At 45.4% G+C, this 27,069-nt stretch overlaps 1 protein-coding gene across 2 annotated transcripts in view; it reads left to right on the top strand.

Annotated features, from left to right (window-relative positions):
• KCNH1 (potassium voltage-gated channel subfamily H member 1) overlaps nt 1-27,069 on the top strand; it is a 417,456-nt gene that overhangs the window by 175,436 nt on the left and 214,951 nt on the right. For both annotated transcript variants that reach the window (XM_018060769.1, XM_018060768.1), the window contains exon 7: nt 9,775-10,204. In XM_018060769.1, coding sequence (XP_017916258.1) covers nt 9,775-10,204 — 430 coding nt within the window. The remainder of the gene's footprint in view (nt 1-9,774; nt 10,205-27,069) is intronic.

The following is a 27,069-nucleotide window of genomic DNA, read 5'->3' on the forward strand; positions in this document are numbered from 1 at the left end:
TTTCAACTAAAGCAGGAAGGTGGTGGGAACAATCCATGAAGATGCTGAGGCTGGGAATTTTCTACATATCATGACAGGTTCCCAGATGACTCAGAGACCTTTAGTGAATGAGACCTTTAGCTGGAGGAAGGTGCAGGAGAAGAGTAATGATGGGTAATGTGGGGTGAAAACAATTTTAAAAAATCAAGTGTAACTGCAGAATTTCCTCTGGATGCTGTGTGTCACCACATAGACTTGGAAGCCTGGGGACACTTTTCAAGAATGTGAAAGACAGAGTTGTTCTTTTCAATAACACAATGTCATCAGTCTGTGAGAGGGTTACTTTTTGTGTGTATGACAGAAAAAATAAAATGATGAAAGAGCCGAAAACTGGTGAATTTGGCTAGTTGAGGAAGCAAAGTGGAGCTGGAATTAACAGAATGGTTTCTTTAGTCCTGGCGAAGAGGCAAAGCTTGCTTGTGCACAAGTGGACCTGATAATTGCCAAATGCCTACTTCAATCTGAGTTGCGTCAAAATCACTACAGCTGAGATTACTGAGATTGCAGAGCTTTCCTTCCAGTCATACATGTTGGCCTTCAGTGATGAGGCTTACCAGCCTTTCTCAGTGGTCTTTGGCCGTGTGCATTCAACCTGAAATTCTTGGGTCTTCACAACCTTAAGATTTTGATAAAGAACTCTCTGGAACTATTTGGAATGTGAGGTAGGATTTCTGCTATAAGAAATCCCGGGGGGGCGGGGGGAGAGGGGGGTGGGGGAAGTCCCCGGGGAGATGTGATTGGCTCCCAAATGGTGCTGTCATGTTTTAGCATACTATTTTTTTTTTTTTTAAGTTTGGAATATTCTCTCTAGCTAATCCACTGAGCTTCAGGCAAATAAGAAAAAACAACAAATTAGTAGCTTGAAATGCTTTTAAACAGCTAAAATTCCAGCTGTTAGGGCAACAGGGAGCTAATGCAAAACTGTGTAACAGGCCATCCTTGTGCACACAGATAACGCAATGAGGAAAGGCTTACTTTATATAGTACCAGAGGCTCCTGAAAATAAGAAATTCTCTCATAAGCCAAACTCTTTAATTCAGTTTAGAAAATATTTGAGACCCTCTCTGAGAAGGTGCTGGCTTTAAAGCTTGTATAGATATATTAGTTTTCTAGGGCTGCTGTGACAAATTACCAAGAACTCAATACAGCAGAAATTTATTCTCTCCCAGTTCTGAAGGCTAGAAATCTAAAATCAAGGTGTCAGCAGGGCCATGCTCTTTTTGAGGCTCTAGAAAAGAATCTGTTCCATGCCTTTCTCTTCACTTCTCGTGTTGCAAGTCATCCTTGACATTCCTTGGCTTAAAGACCTATCATTCCAACCTCTGCGTTCATAGTCACGTGAGTCTTTCTATCTGTCTGATGAGGACACTGCCGCTGCTAAGTCGCTTCAGTCGTGTCCGACTCTGTGTGACCCCATAGATGGCAGCCCACCAGGCTCCCCCATCCCTGGGATTCTCCAGGCAAGAACACTGACGTGGGTTGCCATTTCCTTCTTCAGTGCATGAAAGTGAAAAGTCAAAGCGAAGTCAGTCAGTTGTGTCTGACTCTTAGCGATCCCATGGACTGCAGCCTGCCAGGCTCCTCTGTCCATGGGATTTTCCCTAGTCATACTGGATTCAGGGTCTGCCATTTTCCAATATGACCTTATTTCAGCTAAGTATACCTGGAACGATAGCCTTATTTCCACATAAGGTTACATTCTGAGGATTCTGGGAAAGACTTGAATTTAGGGAGGAACATTATTGAACCCAATGTAAGAAGCTTCAAAAATGAGTGACAAGTGGCTTCTATCTTCAGGAAGATGTAGTTCCTGATGTAGCTGGGGAACTGGCTGTAGGAAACTTTAATGCAAAGTGACGGATACAGAATAGTGTGAACACACGGAAGGGTGAGTGGCTGGTTGTGACTTCTGGGGGCTCTGGGAAGGCTGTAGGCTGGAGATCTGGCAGACCTGAAGGATAACTAGTGTACCAGCTGGCAGAAATTGGGAAACTGGGCCCTCTGGGCTGAGGGACCTGCCTGAGCAGGCTCAGAGATGCAAGCGTGTGTCCAGTGTGTGGGATGCTCATGCTGCCTGGAGTGTAGGGCCAGAGGATCGCATGGCCTGTGGGTAGGGCTTGCATGTGACGTGGTGGCCACTGGGGAGGGATGGAGCGGAAGGAGGAAGTGCAGGTGGAGCACGCAGGAAGTATGAAAAGGGACGGAGCCCGGCAGTTCATCTCCGTGAATGCCTGCCGCAGAATTGGATCTTCAAGAGGTAGAAGAGGGTTCAAGCGGAGGCTGAAGGACCATTCCTAAGGGAGCTCTAGAGGACACTGCTGGACTCAGAGGTGCTGGACGAGACGACTCCTGTGCTGCGTCTCAGCTCCAAGTTCTGTGACTATTAGGTAGAAATATCTCTTCACTAACTGTATTTCTTGGCAAAACTCTATTAGTCTTTGCCCTGCTTCATTCCGCATTCCAAGGCCAAAAAAATGTGCCTGTTACTCCAGGTGTTTTTTGATTTCCTACTTTTGCATTCCAGTCCCCTATAATGAAAAGGACATCTTTTTTGGGTGTTAGTTCTAAAAGGTCTTGTAGGTCTTCATAAAACCGTTCAACTTCAGTTTCTTCAGCATTACTGGTTGGGGCATAGACTTGGATAACTGTGATATTGAATGGTTTGCCTTGGAGACGAACAGAGATCATTCTGTCGCTTTTGAGATTGCATCCAAGTACTGCATTTTGGACTCTTTTGTTGACCATGATGGGTACTCCATTTCTTCTGAGGGATTCCTGCCTGCAGTAGTAGATATAATGGTCATCTGAATTAAATTCACCCATTCCAGTCCATTTTAGTTCGCTGATTCCTAGAATGTCAACATTCACCCTTGCCATCTCTTGTTTGACCACTTCCAATTTGCCTTGATTCATGGACCTGACATTTCAGGTTCCTATGCAATATTGTTCTTTACAGCATCAGATCTTGCTTCTATCACAAGTCACATCCACAGCTAGGTATTGTTTTTGCTTTGGCTCCATCCCTTCATTCTTTCTGGAGTTATTTCTCCACTGATCTCCAGTAGCATATTGGGCACCTAATGACCTGGGGAGTTCCTCTTTTGGTATCCTATCATTTTGCCTTTTCATACTGTTCATGGGGTTCTCAAGGCAAGAATACTGAAGTGGTTTGCCATTCCCTTCTCCAGTGGACCACATTCTGTCAGACCTCTCCACCATGACCCGCCCGTCTTGGGTTGCCCCACAGGCATGGCTTGGTTTCATTGAGTTAGACAAGGCTGTGGTCCTAGTGTGATTAGATTGACTAGTTTTCTGTGAGTATGGTTTCAGTGTGTCTGCCCTCTGATGCCCTCTTGCAACACCTACCATCTTACTTGGGTTTCTCTTACCTTGGACGTGGGGTATCTCTTCACGGCTGCTCCAGCAAAGCACAGCCACTGCTCCTTACCTTGGACGAGGGGTATCTCCTTACCGCCACCTTTCCTGACCTTCAATGTGGGATAGCTCCTCTAGGCCCTCCTGTGCCTGCGCAGCCACCGCTCCTCGGGTTGCTCCTCCCAGCCGCCGGTCCTGGCCTCGGGCGTGGGTGGCTCCTCCCAGCTGCCTCCCCTGGCCTCGGGCTCGGGGTGACTCCTCCCGGCCGCCACTGGCCTCCAATGTGGGGTAGCTCCTCTCGGCCACGCCTAGTGCACAAGAGAAGACTCAACACATGGACATCACCAGATGATAAACACCACAATCAGATTGATTATATTCTTTGCAGCCAAAGATGGAGAAGCTCTATACAGTCAACAAAAACAAGACCAGGAGCTGACTGTGGCTCAGATCATGAACTCCTTATTACCAAATTCAGACTTAAATTGAAGAAAGTAGGGAAAACCGCTAGACCATTCAGGTATGACCTAAATCAAATCCCTTATGATTATACAGTGGAAGTGAGAAATAGATTCAAGGGTCTAGATCTGATAGATAGAGTTCCTGATGAACTATGGAATGAGGTTCGTGACATTGTACAGGGGACAGGGATCAAGACCATCCCCATGGAAAAGAAATGCAAAAAAACAAAATGGCTGTCTGGGAAGGCCTTACAAATAACTGTGAAAAGAAGAGAGGCGAAAAGCAAAGGAGAAAAGGAAAGATATAAGCATCTGAATGCAGAGTTCCAAAGAATAGCAAGGAGAGATAAGAAAGCCTTCAGTGATCAGTGCAAAGAAATAGAGGAAAACAACAGAATGGGAAAGACTAGAGATCTCTTCAAGAAAATTAGAGATACCAAGGGAACATTTAATGCAAAGATGGGCCAGATAAAGGACAGAAATGGTATGGACTTAACAGAAGCAGAAGATATTAAGAAGAGGTGGCAAGAATACACAGAAGAACTGTACAAAAAAGATCTTCATGACCCAGATAATCATGATGATGTGATCACTAATCTAGAGCCAGACATCTTGGAATGTGAAGTCAAGTGGGCCTTAGAAAGCATCACTATGAACAAAGCTAGTGGAGGTGATGGAATTCCAGTTGAGCTATTTCAAATCCTGAAAGATGATGCTGTGAAAGTGCTACACTCAATATGCCAACAAATTTGGAAAACTCAGCAGTGGCCACAGGACTGGAAAAGGTCAGTTTTCATTCCAATCCCAAAGAAAGACAATGCCAAAGAATGCTCAAACTACCACACAATTACACTCATCTCACACGCTAGTAAAATAATGCTCAAAATTCTCCAAGCCAGGCTTCAGCAATACGTGAACCGTGAACGTCCTGATGTTCAAGCTGGTTTTAGAAAAGGCAGAGGAACCAGAGATCAAATTGCCAACATCCGCTGGATCATGGAAAAAGCAAAAGAGTTCCAGAAAAATATCTATTTCTGCTTTATTGGCTATGCCAAAGCCTTTGACTGCGTGGATCACAATAAACTGTGGAAAATTCTGAAAGAGATGGAAATACCAGACCACCTGGCTTGCCTCTTGAGAAATCTTTTTGCAGGTCAGGAAGCAACAGTTAGAATTGGACATGGAACAACAGACTGGTTCCAAATAGGAAAAGGAGTACGTCAAGGCTGTATATTGTCACCCTGCTTATTTAACTTCTATGCAGAGTACATCATGAGAAATGCTGGACTGGAAGAAACACAAGCTGGAATCAAGATGGCTGGGAGAAATATCAATAACCTCAGATATGCAGATGACACCACCCTTATGGCAGAAAGTGAAGAGGAGCTAAAAAGCCTCTTGATGAAAGTGAAAGAGGAGAGTGAAAAAGTTGGCTTAATGCTCAACATTGAGAAAACGAAGATCATGGCATCCGGTCCCATCACTTCATGGGAAATAGATGGGGAAACAGTAGAAACAGTGTCAGACTTTATTTTTTTGGGCTCCAAAATCACTGCAGATGGTGACTGCAGCCATGAAATTAAAAGATGCTTACTCCTTGGAAGAAAAGTTATGACCAACCTAGATAGTATATTCAAAAGCAGAGACATTACTTTGCCGACTAAGGTCCGTCTAGTCAAGGCTATGGTTTTTCCAGTGGTCATGTATGGATGTGAGAGTTGGACTGTGAAGAAGGCTGAGCCTCAAAGAATTGATATGTTTGAACTGTGGTGTTGGAGAAGACTCTTGAGAGTCCCTTGGACTGCAATGAGATCCAACCAGTCCATTCTGAAGGAGATCAACCCTGGGAATTGTTTGGAAGGAATGATGCTAAAGCTGAAGTTCCAGTACTTTGGCCACCTCATGCAAAGAGTTGACTCATTGGAAAAGACTTTGATGCTGGAAGGGATTGGGGGCAGGAGGAGAAGGGGACGACCGAGGATGAGATGGCTGGATGGCATCATGGACTTGATGGACGTGAGTCTGAGTGAACTCTGGGAGTTGGTGATGAACAGGGAGGCCTGACATGCTGCGATTCATGGGGTTGCAAAGAGTCGGACACAACTGAGCAACTGAACTGTATTTTGCCTCTTATTAGTAATCAGGTTTTTGCTTCCTCTTCCCTTTCTTTCTCTCGAGCATCCTCCACATGCCAGCCCCTGAAGACCCAATAGTGAGCAAGAAGACAAAGCACCATTTTCCTCTCTTCCTTGTAGCTTTAGCACAAGGAGTACAGAGTCAGTTCCCCATAAATGTTGCTTGGGTTGAACGTGAGAGAAACATGACAAGGCAATTTTGCCCAGGGTAATGAGTTCTGCTTCAGAGTAGAGCTGCTTTGAAAGATGATTTCAGGAACCTCCTTATGAGGAGGTGGCAAGTAGGTGGCTGCTTACATGTGTTTGGTTTCTGAGTCATCAAAAAGGCTTCTTTGCCTCCCAAAATATCTCCTTCATCCAGGCTGTGGGTACTTTTAATTCCATGGTTGGAAGCTGATTTCCCTCTGTTAAAATGCAAATACCCTATGGGAAGAGGATATCCATTTACCATCATCAGTCTGTTGCACCTTGATATGAGGATTTTCTCAACCATTTCTCATGGCAGATTTTTGAAAAAAGCACATGGAGGGAAAGGGGGTCCAGGGGATGAATACTGGACACGGCACAGATAAACTTTGTCAAAGTCAGCAGTTTGGATGAACCGCCTGGCTCTGTCGTCCCTTTTGCCTAGTAAGATCCACTATTATGTATTGGCAGGTGTATGTTGGGCCAAAAATGGTTATTTCTGTTGGGAATTTCATGGTTACAAAACCTTTTTTTTTAAGGGCTTCCCAGGTGGTGGTAGTGGTAAAGACTAATCCCTAGGTCAGGAAGATTCCCTGGAGAAGGGAATGGCTACCCACTCCATTCCCTAGAGAAGGGAATGACTACCCACTCCTCCTCTCCTATGGACAGAGGAGCCTGGCCAGGCAACAGTCCTTGGGGTTACAAAGAGTTGGATACAACCAAGTAACTAAAACTTTCAGTTTCACTTTTTTCCCACCCATACTTCAGTGAAATTATTTGTGTGGTTTTGAAATAACCTGTTTGGTTTTATTGCCGAGGCTGTGCTGCATATGGTTTGTGTGTTCATTTGCCAGAGAAGGCTAATGATAGGGGCTGTCACAAATACCCCCAGAGTTTCAGTGGCTTATATAAGAGGTTCCTTTTTCATTGACATCACGATAGGACTCAAGCTGATTTGGGGGATGCTATATTCCACATAACCTCCAAGGGACTCAGGCCCCTTCCGTGCTATGTCTACCATCTTCAGTTGTTGTTCAGTGGCTAAGTTGTATCCAACTCTTTGTGACCCCATGAGCGGCAGCAGGCTTCCCTGTCCTTCACTATCTGCTGGAATTTGCTCAGACTCATATCCACTGTGTCTCCAGTGGATACAGCCATCTCATCCTCTCTCACCCCCTTCTCCTCCAGCCCTCAATCTTTCCCAGCATTAGGGTCTTTTCCAATGAATCGGCTCCTTGCATCAGGTAGCTAAAGCATTTATTGGAACTTCAGCATGAGTCCTTCCAGTGAATATTCAGGGTTGATTTCCTTTAGGATTGACTTCTTTGGTCTCCTTGCAGTCCAGGGGACTCTCAAGACTCTTCTCCAGCACCACAATTTGAAAGCATCAATTCTTTGGTACTCAGTCTACTTAATGGTCCAACTCTCACATTCGTACATGACCACTGGAAAACCCATAGCTTTGACTAGATAGACATTTGTCAGCAAAGTGATATCACTGCTTTTTAATACACTCTCTAGGTTTATCATGGGCTTCCCTGGTGGCTCAGAGATTAAAGCATCTGCCTGCAATGCGGGAAACCTGGGTTCAATCCCTGGGTCGGGAAGATCCCCTGGAGAAGGAAATGGTAACCCACTCGAGTATTCTCGCCTGGAGAATCCCCTGGTCAGAGGAGCCTGGTAGGCTATAGTCCACGGGGTTGAAAAGAGTCAGACATGACTGATCGACTTCAATTTCACTTTCTAGGTTTATCATAGCTTTTCTTCCAAGGAGCAAGCATGTTTTAATTTCATGGCTGCAGTCACCGTCCACAGCGATTTGAGCCAAAGAAAATAAAATCTTTCCACTTTTTACCTATTTGTCATGAAGTGATAGGACCAGATACCAGATATCTTAGGTTTTTGAATGTTGAGTACCTGACCTCAAAGAAGTCATGCCCTGGGGAGGAGAGAACTTGTAGAGAAAGTCTTCTTACAGTTAGCTCCTTGGCGTGGAATTGACACTTCTTACACCTCGAATTCCATTGGCTGGACCTGATTCCAGAGACCCGCCCAGATGGAAAGAGGCTGGGAAATGTGGTTAGCTGTGTGTCCAGGAGGAGGCAGCCTTGGTGAGTCTGACCCAGACTCACCCGGAAACTTCTACGTGTTTTCCTTCTGTCTGCGACATAACCTGACCCTTGAGTGTTGTCATTAACAGTATGGAGGACCAAAGAGGAAACAGTGAACTGGAACCTGTCCAGTGCTTAGAGTAGTGACAAGTCATTCGCTCTGCCTGGCGAAGGGCCTCATTCTGCAGTTAGATTTTTGCTGTGTAAGGGAGACCGAAGTCTTCATTCAAAGAAATGTCTTTATGATGTTTATTTGCTTTTTAATAGAATTTGGGAAATTTTAATGGAAATCTCCTTTCTTTGTACCTTGGAATCATTTCGGAATGGGAGTTTGAGATTTGAATGGTATAGCTTCTGTAATATGTTTCAGCTCCCTTAGGAGATAAGAAAGAGTAAGTTGGCCTATGCGGAAGTTGTATAGCTCTTCCCGTCCACCTCCCGCATTGTCCAGACAGGTGAACTGAGAGGTAACTGCATGGTCCAGATTTACACAGTAAGTTAGCGACCTACCTGGGTGGTAGACCCCATTTTAAAGATTTCTACACTAGTGTTCCTGCCCTACCACAGTGCTATTCCCTAGAGAATTGTTTGGAGAATAGCCCTGTCCTGGTGGGATTTGAAGGAAGAGGTTTTAAGCAGGTGAAATCAGAAGGCTCCTTCTGGTTTTGAGATTCCCTGATTGACTGAGATTAAGTACATTTTGTCTGGCTATATCCCTGACCTGACTGAAGTGCTGTAACCTTCCAAGAGTTTGTAACTTTCCTGGGAAAACAGAATTTCAGTTCTTTATTCTTTTCGGCTGTTCCTTTATTTTTATCTTAAAAAATTATTTGTTCTTTAAATATGTAATTGTAAAGGTAACAGTTTTTAATTGTAGAAGTAAATATATGCAAGTGTAACAAAAATATATATGAAATGTAATAAAAATTGCCCGTAATTCTATAACTTGACAGTGTAGCAATGATCCCTGTTAATGTTTTCTGTGTCTTTCCATGTGTGTTTCCTGACCATTTTTCAATAGGAAATAAATATGCAACTCTAAAAATATTTCATATTACTTAATATGAAATATTACACAACCCTTAATACTGTTTTGAAATGAATAGATGGAAAAATGCTCATATTTGTATACATATATACAATATAATTAGAATGAAATTCAAATTTTATTTGTCTTATTTTTTATTTTAGCTTTTTATTTGCTTTTTAAAGGATGTAGGAAGAAGCTAATGGAAATCTTCCTTCCGTATATGTTGGAATAAAATTCTTATTATATTGTATCTAAGCATAAAAGTATATATGGGCATTTCTCTATGTCATGACTTTATTCTGAAGCAATGTTTTAAGGGTTGCATACTCCAGCATCTCATGGGATATGTGTGCTGAAGGAAGCCTCTTGGGAGGTGGTGGGACGGAGTTGGTGCTCTCTCTGTTCTCGGCCCTGACCCTGTGCCCCTTTTCTCCCAGGGCATCAGCAGCCTGTTCAGCTCTCTGAAAGTTGTCCGGCTGCTCCGTCTGGGACGAGTGGCCCGGAAGCTGGACCACTACATTGAGTATGGAGCTGCTGTGCTGGTCCTGCTGGTGTGTGTGTTCGGGCTGGCCGCTCACTGGATGGCCTGCATTTGGTACAGCATCGGGGACTATGAGATCTTCGACGAGGACACCAAGACCATCCGCAACAACAGCTGGCTCTACCAGCTGGCCATGGACACTGGCACCCCTTACCAGTTTAACGGGTCCGGCTCAGGGAAGTGGGAAGGGGGTCCCAGCAAGAATTCCGTCTACATCTCCTCGTTGTATTTCACCATGACCAGCCTCACCAGCGTGGGCTTTGGGAACATCGCCCCATCCACAGACATTGAGAAGATCTTTGCCGTGGCCATCATGATGATTGGCTGTAAGTATCACAGTGGCGGGGCAAGGGGTGGGGCATGAAGTTTGTCCATCCTTTCGGTTAGCTGGAATAGGGCAATGGTTACAGTGCCGTAGGATCGGGGTGTTACGGCTTAACATAAGGAAGGGTTTTTTTGTATTTAAAGACTAGCTTTATAGTTTTCCTATTAAACAGTATATATTTACTGCACAGAAATTCAGAAAATAACAAAAAAGCACAGAGTAGAAACTTAATGGCTAACCATACATTATTCTGTTTCTTAAAATTGCTGTTTACTTTTGGTGTTTCCCTTAGAGATTTTTGTCTATCCATATCTGAACACACAGATAACACATTTTAATGGTTAAAATGAGATCATGCTATGCATTTTGGTATCCTTCTTGTTCATAGAGCAGTGAATTGTGGAAGTTTTTCCTCGGCAATTTAAAAATAGCTCTAGATTGCACACTTCAGTGTGGTACTAGAGAAAGGATGCATGAAAACAAAATCAGAAGTATCTCATTAATCTTTTGTATTGATTATATCTAGAAATAGTAATGGTTTTGCTAGAGTGGGTTAAGTAAAATATCCTAGTACAATAGTTTTGTATATATTTTTACTCTTTAATGCGAATCCTAGGAAAATTTTAAATCTTATTTCTATTGAACAGTGCTGAGCTAGATCAATATTTTTGATGTCTGCTTGGTGATTGAGAGATTTTCTAAATCCAAAAGAAAAAAACCTACAGGAATAAACAGCTCCTGTTCAGTTGAGAACTAATGGGGTTTTGGATTAACTTCACTGGACTGAAAAACAGAAACAACCCTAGTTCTCGAGGAAAGTACACTTGGCCCTCTGTGTCCATGCTTTCTGCATCCTCGCATTCAACCGACCATGGATTGAAAATATTAAAAAGAGAAACTTCCAGAAAATTCATGAACCTTAAATTTGCCACATACAGGCAATTATTTACATAGCATTTATATTGTGCTCGGTACTGTAAGTATCTAGGGATCATTTAAAGTATATGGGAGGATGTATGTAGGTTATAGACAAATAACTATGCCATTTTATATATGGGACTTAAAAATCTGTTGGTTTTCATATCTTCTAATCAATTGGTCCTAGAACCAATTCCCTATGGACAGAGGAGTGAAAATGAACCCATGGACTGTAGCCTAACCAGGTTCCTCCGTCCATGGGATTTTCCAGGCAAGAATACTGGAGTTGGTTGCCATTTCCTTTTCTAGGAGATCTTCCTGACCCAAGGATTGAACCCAGGTCTCCTGCATTGTAGGCAGACAGTTCACCATCTGAGCCACCAGGGAGGATCTGAAAGTCACTCAGTTGTGTCCAGCTCTTTGCAACCCCATGGACTACATAGTCCATGGAATTCTCCAGGCCCAACTACTGGAGTGGGGATATTCTCCACCCGGGAATTGAACCAGGGTCTCCTGCTTTGCAGGTGGATTCTTTACCAGCTGAGCTACCAGGGAAGCCCTAAATTTTTAAATGCCTGACCATTGACCATTCTGTAGATGTTGCCACTATTACTAAATCTCAAAACAGCCTTGGGTTGTAAACAACAATGAACTCCCCTCACTAAAGGGAGTCTTGGGGAAGATTAGGCCTAACTGGGCTGGGGAAAGCACGTGAACTTGAGTGGATTGGACTCATTGTGAACCTGCCAAATGCACCCTGTTGGTGCTTCCAGGACACACTGTGGTGTGAGAGAGGACAGACCTCCTGTGAAGCATGGGTTTGGACAGTAGTCTGGTCACAGGTGATGAAGCTGGGCCCTAGTTCCAGCTGGCAGAAACCCTTCTGCTTGACGTGCTTCCTTGGGTGGAGTTGACATCTTGTTAAACCAACCAGGGAGTTCTAAGACCTCAGGGAAACTGAGGCTTCAGTTTGTCTGGCTTTGTCCAGCCCATCCATGATCCAGGGACCCCTTGGCAAGTGGATTTTGTTACCCCTTTCGTCCCATTTGCAGCTTGCCTCCTTTTTATTTGCTATTACCTCATCATGTCTGATGTACTCCTTTCCTAAAAGCCCCTCTGCCGTACCCAGAGCCTGGCTCTGTGTGTTTACCGAATGTGTCTAAGGCTTAACTAGTTTGTGGGAAGTTGTGCTGGGGAACTTTTGAGTCCACTCTTTTTGTAAAATGGGTTTTAATAGAGATGATTGCCTGACCACGGGGAGCAGCATTAAGTATCTGTGGGTGGCTAATTGCTTTAGCTTAATTAGAACCCGAGGTGCTTTCTCATGTCATGTAAAAGGATTTAAGATCTTTGCTCTTCTAGAACTATTTCAGCCTTAACATCTCCTAGTTTTCTAGGCAGTGCTTGCAGCATTTTGTGAGCCTTGGGGCACCAGTAAACAACCAGATGCACCGTGCTCCGGGCACAATTTCTGTCTCTTAGGGGGGAAGATGAGATGCTCTGTCAATCGAAATACTTCATTATATGCATTACAGAAAATTTGCTGAGAGTGGTCAGTTAGGAAATAGGCTCCGTTTCATGAGCTCCCTGAAGGCTTTCAAATATGAGGAGACTTCCTTGCAACTTTTTACCTGGAAGAAAAGATAAGAAAACAGCTTTGGTGGCATATGAGGATAAACTGTTTCTCCAAAGCCATCCTTCTCCAGAGAAAATAATTTCCTGGGTATAGTCTCTAAAGGAAAACCCAAACAATTAGCATCACCTCTTTTCTCTCCCCACCTTTTCAAAGCTTTATAGTGTTTCCATTTATTTCTCTTTTTTAAAGTGTAATACAGAGGCAGTCACCTCTGCAATATGCCCCAAGTATGATATTTAGGTAGGCAAGTCTGCTTAATTGTTACTTTGTTTCCCAATCAGTTGCTGTTTGCCAGGTGCTGTGCTAAATATTCTATATGCAAATCCTCCTGTTTACAACAACTCTGTGCCTTAGAGATTATTAAGTACATCTTGCAAGGAAATGGAAGCTGGGAGAAGCTAACTCCTTTGCCAAGAATGCATGGCTAGTATGTCGGAAAGACAGGATTTGTGTCTGGGACTCTGAATTAAAAGCCCAGCTCTTCCCCCTGTACCCATCTGCGATGGCATGGACTGAGAACACAGACCTCATCAGCCTGTCCTCTCTGGCACACCACTCACACTTTGAAAATTCTCTCCATAAGCTTGAACAAGCCAGCGATTTCTACAGTGGAAAGTATTTGTACATTTGCCTGTTGCTTTAACTTAAGAACAAGTTTACAGTGGAAACTCGGGGGACCAGGTGCTTCAGACACCAACCATTTTTTCAGCAACCTGTCACTTACAGTTACAGCTGTTCCCCTTTCTGTGTGACAAGTCTGACATATTCTTGTGCTAACAACAATGCTATTGCCCTCTGTGTAATGCGCTGGTAATTATCCTTGTAAACTCACATCCCAGACAAGCTTTGTTCAGGACAGCTGCTGATGTCTTACTCGATTTACGGGGCTCTCTTTTATCTTGCTTTGCCTGTGTGCACACGTGCGTGCTTGCATCCTTACTGCATGGCTCACGGGACTGGATGGCCCCAGAATTGGGATCTTGGTTAACAGGGAGCACTGACCACACCCTGCATTTATGCTCCGGGGTCAATGCCTCTCCCTCCCCAGTCCCCCAGAATCAGACTAGCATTCTTCAAGGGGAGTAGAGGGAAATAAAGCCAATGAGCTTTGAAGTACTGGTAACATTGTGATTTTCTCCTTTTTGCTTTGAATTTTATGTGCATCACTAATAGTATTTCTTGGTTATTCAGTTGCCACATATTAACCATGATATAGGTTATCCAGAAGCCTTCCGTTGCTTCTCCTCTTTGTTCTCTGTCACTGAACATCTTATGGTAACTTAGCTAATTCCCCAGAGGCTGCCAGGAAGCAGGAAAACTAAGTATTTTCAAGTTTGCTCACGTTTCTCAATTCTGATTTTAAAAAAATGCAATAGGAAGAGGAGAAGACTTGGCTAAAATGAGCATTTGTGATCATCTCTGGATGTTGGGGATCTATAGTGTGTCCACCTCCTGGATTTCATGTCCAACTTGTAGGTGTTGACAAGTCAGCCCTGCCCTGATCCCTTTGCCGTCCTTGAACAGGTCCTCAGTGGTCTCCTGCAAGGCTCACCCTGTGGGGTGATGGGGGGACCCCTCTTTTACATGTGTAGGTGGCCTGTGTGTTGATGCTGAGAGAAGCACAAGGCCCCTCTGGCCCTCAGGGTGACATTTGGGAGAGGTGGCCTCATTTAGCAGCCACGTACCGAGTGCCTCCCTCAATAGACCTCTGAGGATGGAGGTGTCTCTGTGGGTGGCACTCCCAGGAGTCCAAGGTCTAGGGGGTGGACACTGGGGATTGTGGGCCTGTCGCCCACCAACCAGTGAATAGGGCCTGGAGATGGAGACTTCACTGTGGGCTGAGCCCTTCTGGGGCTTCTGAGGGAACCCTCAAAGGTAGGATTGTCAGGGACGAGGGGAGAGTCCCTTTATCTTGGGGTCTCAGTCTCAGGGGCATGACTGTGTCTGGGGATCTCTTCCAGGGAGGATTTGACGGTGAAGCAGCAGTTCTCGTTTTCTTAATATGGGCTTTGCACTTTTCTGATTCTCTCCTCATAATGTCATTGCTGTCATCCTGTCATTGTAATTAAGCCACATTCATTTCCTGTCTCTCTGATGATGGCAGGGGGTCTAGACATCACACTCCTCCTCCAGACGGCCTCCACCCCCCAAGCCCAGCCCTTACTGTTCTGTCTCTGCATATTTCCCCCGCTGTCCTCCTCCGCCTCAGCTCCTTAAACCCAGAGCAGAATGTGAGTGCTGAGGGGACTCTTGTGAGCATCTGTTGAGTCCACAGCAGTGCCTCCTAGTTCTGCTGGGCTGGATCTCATCCTGCTCAGGGCTTTAGTCAACCTCAGCCCACTCCCTCCCCTACGTGGGGGCTGAGAGCTCCAAGAGAGTTATTGGACTCAACCATAGCATTTCCTTACATCACCTTCTTTCTTGGCAGGAAGGGACACTAATAACCTGCTGCTACTGCTGCCGCTAAGTCGTCTCAGTCGTGTCTGACTCTTAGCAACCCCATGGACTGCAGCCTTCCAGGCTCCTCCGTCCATGGGATTTTCCAGGCAAGAGTACTGGAGTGGGTTGCCAGTGCCTTCCCCAAGTAACTTCACCCTGCACAATTTGACCCGACTACCACCACACTTGCAATATGCTTTGTGGCCCCCTTTCAGCTTAGATTGTTATTTGCAAGCAAATGGGGACTTTACCCTGGCTCCTTCAGGACTTTATTTAAGCATTCTTATTTCTTTTCATTCACCTTTATGGAATATGCCTTTTTGCACTCTATACCATTATACTGGTTTTTCAAAAAGGATTGGGCCTCTCTCTCTGGAGGCTGTAAGATGCTCTTAAGAGACTTCAAACACATACCAGACTCTTAATAAAATATTTATGGTCTTGTTGAATCTGAACCATTGAGAAAGTTCTGGAGTTTTAGAAATGGTGTTCAGTGCTGCTGGCAAAACTTCTTTATTAGTTAGGATATAGGTTTAGTTGCTGGACAGAGATGGGACATATGTTTCCTAAATGTGTAGGGCTGGACTGACTGCTCTGCAGTCATCAAAGCCCAGGTTTCTCTGCTATCTTAAATTCATGACTTCCATACTGGGATCCCATATGGCTGTCCCAGCTTTGGCCATATGTTCTTTCTCCGGAAAATAGGGTGGGGTGGGACAGGGGTGGAACTGAACTCTCTTCTTGAGCTCCCTGAAGTGTCTTCCTTTTGAGGACAAGACTAGGAAGTTGTGCATGTTACCTTTGTTCATATCACTTTTGCTGGCACTTGGTAACCTGGCCACATGCTTAGCTGCAAAGGAGGCTGGGAAATGTAGTCTTCTTCTGGGTGATCATGCATCCAGGTAGGAATGCAGTGATACAGATAAGGAACACAGTTAGTGAGGGATGGCCAGCGGTGTATGTCTACCTCAGCCTTTCTCCCTCTTCTCTTCTCCCCTCAACTGATACCAGCAAACATTAGCCCTCTATGACAGGTAGGTATCGTTGGAACTTTGTTCCTGAATTGCTAGTTGAGGGGTTTGGGTTCAAGTCCTCAATAGTTTGTACCTCTCTGCTTTAGTCTGTACCTTTCATTTCCTGCGGATTAGAGGTAAGAAGCTCTCCTGACCATCTCATTTGGTTGAAGTGAGAACTAACTGAAATAATCACATAGAGTAGCTCTTTGAAAAGCTGAAAATCTACATTCAGACATCATGGTTTTCTTGTTAATAACATCGATTGTTTCTTGCTCATCCCAGTTATTTTTCTTCCTGTTCTTAGAAAAAAAGAAAATAATAATTGCTGCTCCCTTCTCAGGAACATGGGACTGCTGTTTAGTTTCATTTGAGGTTTATGCTCATTTTGGGAAATGGGGCCGTGTCCAGAGTGCTATGGCAGAAATAACTGTTCATTTCACATTTATTCTTAGAGATTTTTTTTTCTTAGCTAGCAAATCGGTGGTTTTTTCTTCTCTAGACCCTGATTATTTAAAAAGCTCTATTTACCATTCTCATTTCAGGTGACATCTCCATCTTTAACACAACCTTGAGCTTTCTGTCCTCTGCATCCCTGCCTGCTCTTCTCCAGGAGACCATCTCTGCTTATTACCTCCCGGCTCTCAGCCCTTCATTGTCATCATACTTTTAAAGCTGATGGACCCTGCTTTGGGTTTACTTGCTTGCACTTAGAATCACACTGCTCTATAACACTCTTAGGACTTCAGAGTTATCTTTGTTGTCTTCAGTATATTTTTGTCCATCTCCCATGACACTCTAGGCTCCCAGAGAGCAGAACCTCTGAGCTCTCTGCCCTTTCACTTCTCCTCTTTGTCTGGGCACATGCTGTTGAAATGTGAGAAAAAAACACAAGCTTTGGAACCAACCGGTTCTTCAGAGCTGTACTATTTTAAAAAAAATTTTTAATTTAAGTATAGTAGATTTACAATGTGCCAATCTCTGCCATATAGCAAAGTGACACAGTTACACACATAAACACATGTGCGTGCTAAGTCATTTCAGTTGTGTTCGACTCTGCGACCCTACAGATTATAGCCGGCCAGGCTCCTCTGTCCATGGGATTCTCCGGGCAAGAATACAGAGTGGGTTGCCATCCCCTCCTCCAGGGGATTTTCCCGACCCAGGGATTAAACCCGCATCCCTTTCATCTCTTGATTGGCAAGTGAGTTATTTACCACTAGCGCCCCCTGGAAAGCCTAATCTCTACTGTACAGCAAAGTGACTCAGATAAACACATACTTAACAAAAATTATTTTCTGCTATGGTTTATCACAGGATATTCAGTATGATTCCCATTAGTTCTTGTTTATCCATCCTACATTATACTAGTTTCCATCCATCCCTCTCCCTACCTCTCTGCCCCTTGGCAACCACAGGCCTATTCTCTATGTCTGAGTCTGTTCTGTTTCCTAGGTAGGTTCATTTGTGCTGTATTTTAAATTCCACATATACGTGCTATCATATGATATTTGTCTTTTGGACTTATTTCTCTTAGTATGATAATATCTAGTTGCACACTCTTGATTAATAATGTCTGCTGTTGCTGCTGCTAAGTTGCTTCAGTCATGTTCGACTCTGCATGACCCCAGAGATGGCAGCCCACCAGGCGCCCCTGTTCCTGGGATTCTCCAGGCAAGAACCCTGGAGTGGGTTGCCATTTCCTTCTCCAATGCATGAAAGTGAAGAGTGAAAGTGAAATCACTCAGTTGTGTCTGACTCCTAGCGACCCCATGGACTGCAGCCTACCAGGCTCCTCCGTCCATGGGATTTTCCAGGCAAGAGTACTGGAGTGGGTTGCCATTGCCTTCTCCATAATAATGTCTAGTTGCATACAACTCTTGATTAACGGCAGTTTCCTCCATTGAAAAATGGACATACCAGCCTCTCCTTGATCATATTTTCAGGGTGGAAAAACATAAAATGATGCCATGTACCTAACATGGTGCTTCACACCTGGGTGTTCTAACGATGGTCGTTTCTGTCCCTGGCCCTCCATTTCCACTCTCGCAGCACATTTCTAGCACTCATCCAACTATGATGCTTCTCAATCCTTTGTTAGTCCTTTGAGTATGCTCTGCTTTATACAAATTTGAACTTGTATAAAATATCAGGTGCATTGCTGTATTTAAAGTACAGGCCATTAAAATATGTGTATCTGGAGTTTCCTAGATATAAAGCTTCTCTTAAAAAAAAAAAAAATGGCCTGACTGCAGAGCAAGTTAGGGGAAGCTCTTAAAGGAGGAGAGAGTCATCTGTGTGATCAGGAAGCATCACCTGCCAGAGCTGACTGGCAGGATTTTCACTGGACAGGAAGTGGTACCACGTGGAGTGTTAGTGTTCTCCCTGGAGGAGAGAAGGGACTGGAAACACTCACGCACTGAACACCAGGACCTACCAGTGTCGTGCTTGAACTTCACTCAACAGCCTCATACGTTGGCTCTCTTATTCCTGTTTTGTAGATAAGAAAACCGAGGTTCAGAAACACAAAGTATTAAGTTATCTGAGGTCACAGTTTAAGAGGTTGCTTAACTGGGTTTTGAACAGAGTTTTATCTAACATCAAAGTTTCATTTTGTTGCTTCTGTTGCTGATTTATTTGGGGATGTCAGTGGGGGGAAGTGTTCTCTTCAGGGTGTATGTTGTTGAGGGCAGGGAAAAAAGTTGTCAAGAGAAAGGGGCTGTGGAAAAATTGCAGAGAAGGGGTGCTTTTTCTGATGCTTGTGTGCCAAGTTGCTTTGGTCATATCTGACTCTTAGTGATCCTATGGACTGTAGCCCCATCAGGCTTCTCTGTCCATGGGATTCTCCAGGCAAGAATACTGGAGTGGGTTGCCATGCTCTCCTCCAGGGGTTCTTCCCGACTCAGGGATTGAACCCATGTCTCTTATATCTCCTGCATTGGCAGGTGGGTTCTTTACCCCTAGCTCCACCTGGGAAGCCTGCTTTTCTGGAAGCCTTGTCTGTAATTTTCAATGATAATTATGGTGGCAAAATATGTGATGTGTGTTCTGGGACGACATGACCCTTGTTCATCCCTGGATTACCACACAGAGAGAAGCGTTTGCAACAGAGGTCTTAGATCTGAGGAAACTCTGCCAGTGGGAAGCCAGATGGATGAGGGGTATTGTCTCTGACCTTGTGGCTGCCCATGTCATTTGCAAAATCCTTTTCTTTCTCTTTTCAAATATTTCCATCCAAGTGGGAGCTATCCTGTGGACATGTTGCTGTAGTCAAGGCTTTTGTTTCTATTTCGATTCTTCTTTGAGATTCTCAGTACCCCATGGGACAGGTAGTATTCTCTCCATGTGTTTTTTTTTTTTTTTTTTTTGGATAAGGAAATTGTGGAGTAACCTGTTGAAGGTCACACAGCTGGTTAGAAGCAAGGTTGGGCTCAGGCCCGCATCATCACCCCCAGCTCAGCGCTTTCCCGCACTTCTGATCACCATGGTAGCGGCTGGTGCTGGTATCTCCGGATCGCAAGTTATGCCAGTAGACACTGGCAGCTGGTTCCTTCGTGGGATGTCCTCAGAGCTTGATGAGAAGAGGTGAGGGTGGGTGAAGGGTGCTTTACCTCTATTCTATTTTCAGCCTAGGAACCCGACTAATCAAGTTTCATACCTCTTCAGCTGCTTTTTATCCAGCCTTTGTTGTGGCTCTCAAATGCGAGGCTGACAACTACAGACAGCTCGAGTGAAATCACACAGGGGAGGAGATCTTGTTCCTTCTTTAAAATTAGTCAGGAGGAAAGCTCACCAGGGAGATGTTTTCTAAAAAATACTTGAACAAGTATGGTCCCTGAGAAGACAAACATTAGATTTCCCTGCCAATTCCCCAGAACCTTGATCAGTCAAGTCTTGAGTAACTTTGTTTAAGAGACATTTTTGGGTGTCTACTGTGGATGGTGTGGGGCTTCCCTGAAAGCTCAGTTGGTAAAGAATTCACCTGCAATGAGGGAGACCCCGGTTTGATTCCTAGGTTGGGAAGATCCCCTGGAGAAGGGATAGGCTACCCACTCCAGCATTCTTGGGCTTCCCTTGTGGCTTAGCTGGTAAAGAATCTGCCTGCAATGTGGGAGACCTGGGTTCAGTCCCTGGGTAGGGAAGCTCCCCTGGAGAAGGGAAAGGGTACCCACTCCAGTATTCTGACCTGGAGAATTCCATGAACTGTATAGTCCATGCGGTCACAAAGAGTCAGACACAACTGAGCAATTTTCACTTTCACCGATGTGTACCGATGTACACCAATGGTGTACCAGATACCATCGGGGCTGAGGATGGAGCATTGAATGAGATAAGTAGCTCTGCCCTCTCATGGCTGATGATCTGCTGGGGGTACCAGATCAGTAAATAAGAAACGGCTGTAAAGTGAGATGAGTCTGTGCTAAGGACAGGTTGTTATGGGAACATGTTCAAGGGCTCCTCAGCCAGTCAGGGATCAAGTAGAGGGTCAGGGGGTACATACTCTGTTTATTTGGGCAGATCTCTGGGTCAGGTTCCTCCTCAGATTTTTCTCATTCCATCTTTTCTGCAGATGTCTCTCCAGTCAGACTTCCAGTTGCCTTAGGTTCGGGGCTGTGTGAGCCATTACCTGGTCCACGGAGGGCTCAGTCAATAGCGAATGAATGTAGTAAGGGGGTTAAAATAAGGCATCACCCCTTCCTCAGCCTGCTTACCATCTAGTTTGGGAAGCATTCATGTGAACAGGAGAAACCACGTGAAGCTGGAAAGCAGTGAATGTTCGTGGAATAAGTAGGAGAGCCCATCTGTGCTCTCAGACCCCTGGGAGCTGGTGAGCATTTCTATAAAGTGGAGGTAAGAGCGGCATTAAGGAGGTTTCGCTTGGCCAGTGGATGATGGGTGGGGTCTGTGTGGCATTCAGACAAGAGAGATAAGAATTGTGCTAATAATGATGTTAGCATACACTGTGTAGGACACTTTATACATATTCTTCCTGAAGTCTCCTGACAATGCTCTGTTACAGGTATTATTACCTTAGTCTTCCAGGTGAGGGACCTGAAGCTCGGAGAGTTCAGTTAGATTTCTCTGGGTCAACCTTAATATGACTGGTAGAGTCAGAACTGAAGCCTAGATCTCTGACTCCAGGTTCATTGTCTGTTCACCAGTTTGCACTGCCACCCCAGGATCCTGGCCGTGAAGCAGAAAGCTGCAGGGAAAGCAGCACCGTCCCTTCCTGCCAAGTAGGAGAGTGAAAAGAGAGGACGAAAGGCAGGAAGGAAAGGTGTGCTGGTCTGAGAGGGGCTGAGTGGCCACACAGAGCCTCCTGGTTTGTCAACATGTTAGATTCCTTCCTGCAAGAGGCTAGCTAGTGCCTACTGAGCACCTCTGACAGTCCGTCGCATGCCAAGCTGTCCAGCTGAGCTGCTGAGTTGTTTGAACATCCAGATCTCAGTCTTTCAGTGTGTCATTTAGAAAGAGGCCACCTGTGTGCAGATTTTATTTTTTTACTTGGAGGATACCACCACTGATTTCTGGATTCTGTCACTCAGTTCGTTAGACTAAAGTTGCTACAGCCACAGTATTAATCAGCTTGTCCCCATCAAAGACTGTCCCCTAGTCCTGGATAGCCTGCTTCTGAAATGATGCTGCCAGAGAGGAGACTAGATAAGGAGGATGGCTTCTGAAAGCTTATCTTCACTGCCATCAGAATCTGTCAAGCTGCACATGCAAATGAATTGGGTCAAGGACATAATTTTAATTTTTAAAATCATAAGAGAGGCCATCCACAGGACCAAAAGAGATAAGCACGGGTAAAAATCCGGATTCCGTGACTGAATACTCCAGTGAACAGGTTGCTTGATTCCTGAGCCTGTTTTTTCATTTGCAAAATAGAGATGATGCTCCTTCAGTGGTATAAGTGAAAGTAAAGGGTCTTCGCTTTCAGCCTGTTTCTGCCTGGTGCCCAGTCTGGATCCCCAGATGGTGAGTTGGTTGATGGTGATGCCATTCTCCCAGCACCCTTGGTCTGCATGTTTTTCTCAGCAGTTGAGTCAGAGACATTGGTGGGCGTTGGTGGGGATTTAGAGGAGGAGGAGGAGGTTTTGTGTGCAAAGGTGGTCTTGGAATAGGGTAGCACAATGCTTTGCACATGGAAGAGCTTGACAGGGGTTTGTTGGTGGAACTAAACATCAAAAATCTTCTGGTGAAGATGGTGCAAAGCAAGGAGCTGTCAGGGCTGACTCCATAAATCCTCACCTGATAGTGACTTTGCAAACTTAAAAAACATTTCCATTTTCACTTTTTCCCATTGTGGTCCTCTGCGTGTGTGAGAGAGAATAATTTTAGTTCTTGTCAGCTAGAGGTCTGGCTCTGAATCATAGCTACGTGGTGATAAAAACCCACTGTCGCCTCAAGAAAGCTTGGCAAGGAGAGAGGTCTTGGTAGGAACAGCAAAATGAAAGAGCAGGAGGCTGCGAAAATCAAATCTGTGAAAAGCTGCTGTTGAGTTCTGCAGAAGCACTGTGCCCTCCTTGTAGCACCAACCCTCTGGAGCAGGGGACTCTTTGTTCTTCCTTGGGGATGGGAAGAGGGACTGGGCTGAGCTGGAATGGGGGTGGAGAGCTAGAGCAGGGGAGGGGTCCCTCTTCCCGATCATAACTGCAGAGCTGAGGACCAGGCCCTCTTCTCAGAGCTCCTAGGGTTAGGGATGAGGGAAGCAAAGTGTACGCATTGGAGAAAGGAATGACAAAAACTTTAAAGGGTTGCCTGCAAAGTGAGGTACAAACGCACAGCCTAACAGAGGACAGCAGGCTGACCACAGCTCTGCAGAGACAGCACGAAGCGACTCCCACCTGGGCTACACCCTGGCACCAGGGCAGAACAGGATCACATCACGTTGCCAGTAATAGAGCATTTTCATCTGGCTTGCTTTTTAAATTCTTTTTTTTTTTTTTTTTTTTTAATTCCAGTTTCTTTTCTTAAACCTTGGTGCTCTTAGTTTAGGCTAGAAGATACCCCATATGCTGTACTCTTCTCTCCTGCTTTCTCACAGAATCTCACCCTATCCTAAAGTTCCTAGACAAAGCTTGTGCTTGGCAAGCATCTGTATATGCAGAAACTATAATTCTACCATTCTTTGCTTTTACGATCGGCTTTTGGGACCCTACTCCATGACTAGCAGTAGGGAAAACGCTTCGACACTGGGGTGCAGCTTCTTGATACTTAAGGAGGGCCGTTGTTCCCTGACTACTTGGCACCCTTGACCCTGGAAAGCACTGCGTTTCCCTGATCCATTCTCACCTGGGCAGCTCCTGTGGCTTTACACGTAAATGTCAGCATTTATGCTTTCATTTGCTTGGATACAGTTTTGACCAAATTACACTCTTGGATTTATTTTTGGTTATTTGATTGTCAGGTATGTGATTTGCAAATATTTCCTTCCACTCTGTGGGTTGCCTTTGTGCTTTCTTGATGGTGTCCTTTGCACAGAGGTTTTCATTTTGATAAAATCCAGTGTTTCTGTTTTTTTTTTTTTTCTTTTGCTTCTTGCACTTTTGCCATATTCAAGGATGGTGATCTTTACCCATTGGTCGGTTATGGTTATTAACATTGCATGCTCTGGAAATAACTCCCTCCTTCCACCACTTCAGAAACTTACAGGGAAGCTTCCTGAATCTGCTGGAATCAGAGCAAATGTGCCGAAAGTGCTGAATTAAGAGCAAGACATGTAGCTCACAAAATCACAACTTTATTATGGATAGGGTTCTTGGAAACACTGTTGTGTGAATTTCACCCACTGAATGCTTCTTATTCCCATGAGCAGAAGGAGACGTGGGAAACGGTTATGAAAATCTCTTTAACTTTTCTGGGGTACTGCTGCGAGCTGGAGCCAAGATGGTCCCTGGGTGGAGTGACGGTCAGCACTGCTCTCCAGGGGAGGCTCCCGAGTGTTCCAGAGCCTGGGGTCGGGCGGCCCGTGGTGTTGAGCAGGGGCTACCTGACCTGGCAGCATCTTGTCATCCACTCCCCTGACACCACATCTACGATGATGCCCTGGCAGCCCAGAGCTGCTGCTCATCCCGTGTTCAGTCACAGACCTGATGCTCACAGTCAGCTCGGCCCTGGAGACTTGGCTGCTTCTAATCTCCAGGCTTAGAAGCTGAGCATGAAGCTTGGGGCAGGGAAGGGACTCCCATGAGGTCACAGGCTGACCTTTCCACAGCCAGCCCGGCTGAAAATAGCACCCAGGAGGGACTTCAGTCTCCAGGAGATCAGACCTGACTCTGTATCTCTAGCCCATGTTGCCCCTTCAGCTGGCTGCTTCCTCGAGACCCCGCAGCCAGCTGAGACAGAGAAAGAGAGGAGTGTGCAGGTCAGGCCTGACTGACGGGAAGTATGTACACACTCTGGAATTAATGGGATAGATTCAGGGAGAATGAAAACAAATTCTAGTTCCCCATACTTTTTTTCCCCTATTTTTTTTTATTGGAATATAATTGCCTTATGATGTTAGTTTCTGCTGTGCAAGGCAGTGAATCAACTCTATGTATACCTGTGTCCCCTCCCTTTTGGGCCTCCCCCCCACCCCCATCCTGCTCCTTAGGTCATCACAGGGCACCGAGCTGAGCTCCCCGTGTTATCAGCGGTCTCCCATCAGCGATCTGTTCTCCCCGCGGTAGTATATATCTGTCCGTCCCATCTCCCACACTGGTATGCTGCTTTGTGGCTAGCAGTGTGTTGTACGCACTATGCCACTAATGCTTGTACTAACAGAGCTTAAATGAGGCCCAGAATGGCTGACTTTGTCACATGACATAGCTACTGAGCTTACATCCAAGTCTTACGAGGTGTCCCCTCAGCACCCCACAGCTGCCCCTTTGGGAATCCCACTGAGAACAAGGAGCAGCTGGGCCAGTTCCACCTTTTATATCTCAGCTCTTGCTTCACTGAGATGAAAGACAGGAGTCTCACAAAGAGCTCTCTTGCTCAAACTCTTATTGTTAGCAGTAGTCTGAGTTCACTGACCTCAGAGCCACATGTTGGGAACTGAAGGCCGAGTAACCCCAGAGGAGGACCAGGTCTCTGCCTTGGGGAGATGTCTACATTGGCCACTTGCCCTGTGGCTGAGCTAAGGGAGGAGAATTGACCAGAGTGCCCTGGTGCTCTGTGTCTGGAAGCTCAGCAGTACCAGTATGTCTTGTTTTTCTGTGTTTGGATCAATCAGAATAATGACATCGTTGACGATGCTATTAAGAGCTAAGCTTTATTGAACACTTACTAAACACCAGGGACTCCTAATGGCTCATTTAAACCTTACAGCACTCTGAGATGAGACTATCATCATCATTCCCATTTTACAGAAATGAAGATGGAGGCATAAAACAGTGGGAAGTTGTTTCCTTCAAATCAACTAGCAGGTGACAAAACTCAAATTCATAGACTCCAACTGCAGGTACTCAGAACTGCAGGTACTAGGCCAGAACCTGGGGTATAGGCAGTTTTCAGGGCGTGGCTCTTTCTTCCCTCTGAACTGACTCTCTGCTCCCGTTTCTGCCTCTTCAAGGGGCTGAAGATGTGGGGAGCTGTGAGGGAGGGCAGAGTGATGGAGACCCTCGAGTGAAAACAGGCAAGAGAGATGTGCTTTTCACATTCCCTCAGCTGCTCACTCTTCCTGCAACTTTGCGAACTTCCGAGCACCCATTAACTTCTGAGCTTCAGTGTCCTCGTCTGCAAAATAGAGATGATGCTGTCTCCTTGGCAGGGTGGTTGTGAGACTTAGATGTTATGTCTGTGAAACCCTGAGAGGGGGCCAGACACAGAGTAATGACGGAAATAAATAGGGCCGGAGTTACTGATCACTGAGCAAAAACTTGTCTGACCTCATGCTCTCTTTCAAAAACCAGCACCCAGGAAGTATGAGCAGGTGGCCTGGCCCCAGGCAGCCCGACTCCACAGCCTTCTCCTCTTGTTATGAAATGGCAGGCATCATTCACTTATTCATACCATTGGCCTTTGAGATATATAACAGTGCCCCCAAAGAGAGTTTCTCCATACCTTCCTCTGAGTCTATCACCCCTCCCTCCCTGGCCAGACCTTCAGTAGAGATGGAGGCTGTGAATGGTGGGGATGGAGAGACAGGAGAGAGGGTCGTGGGGCCAGCAGGGGCAGAGCCTGAGAAGGATGCTCTGCTCCACCTGGAGGCTTCTTTAGGTCACCACCTTCCAGGGCTTACTCAGCTGCACCTCTCCCCTTTTAAATCAGGCTTCTTGCAGAGCAGTTATCTCATTATTTAAATAACCTCCAGTCGAATGTTCTCACATTCGTAACTTAATGACCTTAATTATGCATATTAGTGAGAAAAGTACTTGGCATTGCTTTGCCATTGCCTGCTAACATTCCCAGGTTCCTTAGAGGCTGTGAGTTGGGTTTATGGGTGCGTGTTTCCAGGTATGGAAAAAGATCAGAGAACAAGAGATGTGCTGGGGTACGACGGGCTTCTCCAAGCTGACCGCAGCTCGCTGTCCTCGGGCTGGGCGTCTCGGCTCATCTGTCTCCCGCTTAGGGGTAGAGATGAGAAGAGAGCAGTGTTAGTGGTGGGGCCACTTCTATGTCTGCCCCCAAGGAGTTCTGCTTATCTGTGCCTCTCTGATTCATTCACCACCTGGAGACAGGAAAAATCACCCCATCTCTCCTTTCCTGAGAGAGGCAAATACTTGGGGTGAATTTGAGATCTGCTCTGTCACTTTGATCCAGAACTTCTCAGCAAGGTCTTCAGTGGGAAAAGCCTCAAGGGTTGACTTGTGTATGTTCCTCTAAACAGGAGGTAAACAGGGGCTTAATCTCTTGGTTATTGCCTTACATTGT

The sequence above is a fragment of the Capra hircus genome, chromosome 16, assembly GCF_001704415.2.
Source record: "Capra hircus breed San Clemente chromosome 16, ASM170441v1, whole genome shotgun sequence".
Classification (NCBI taxonomy): Eukaryota; Metazoa; Chordata; class Mammalia; order Artiodactyla; family Bovidae; genus Capra; species Capra hircus.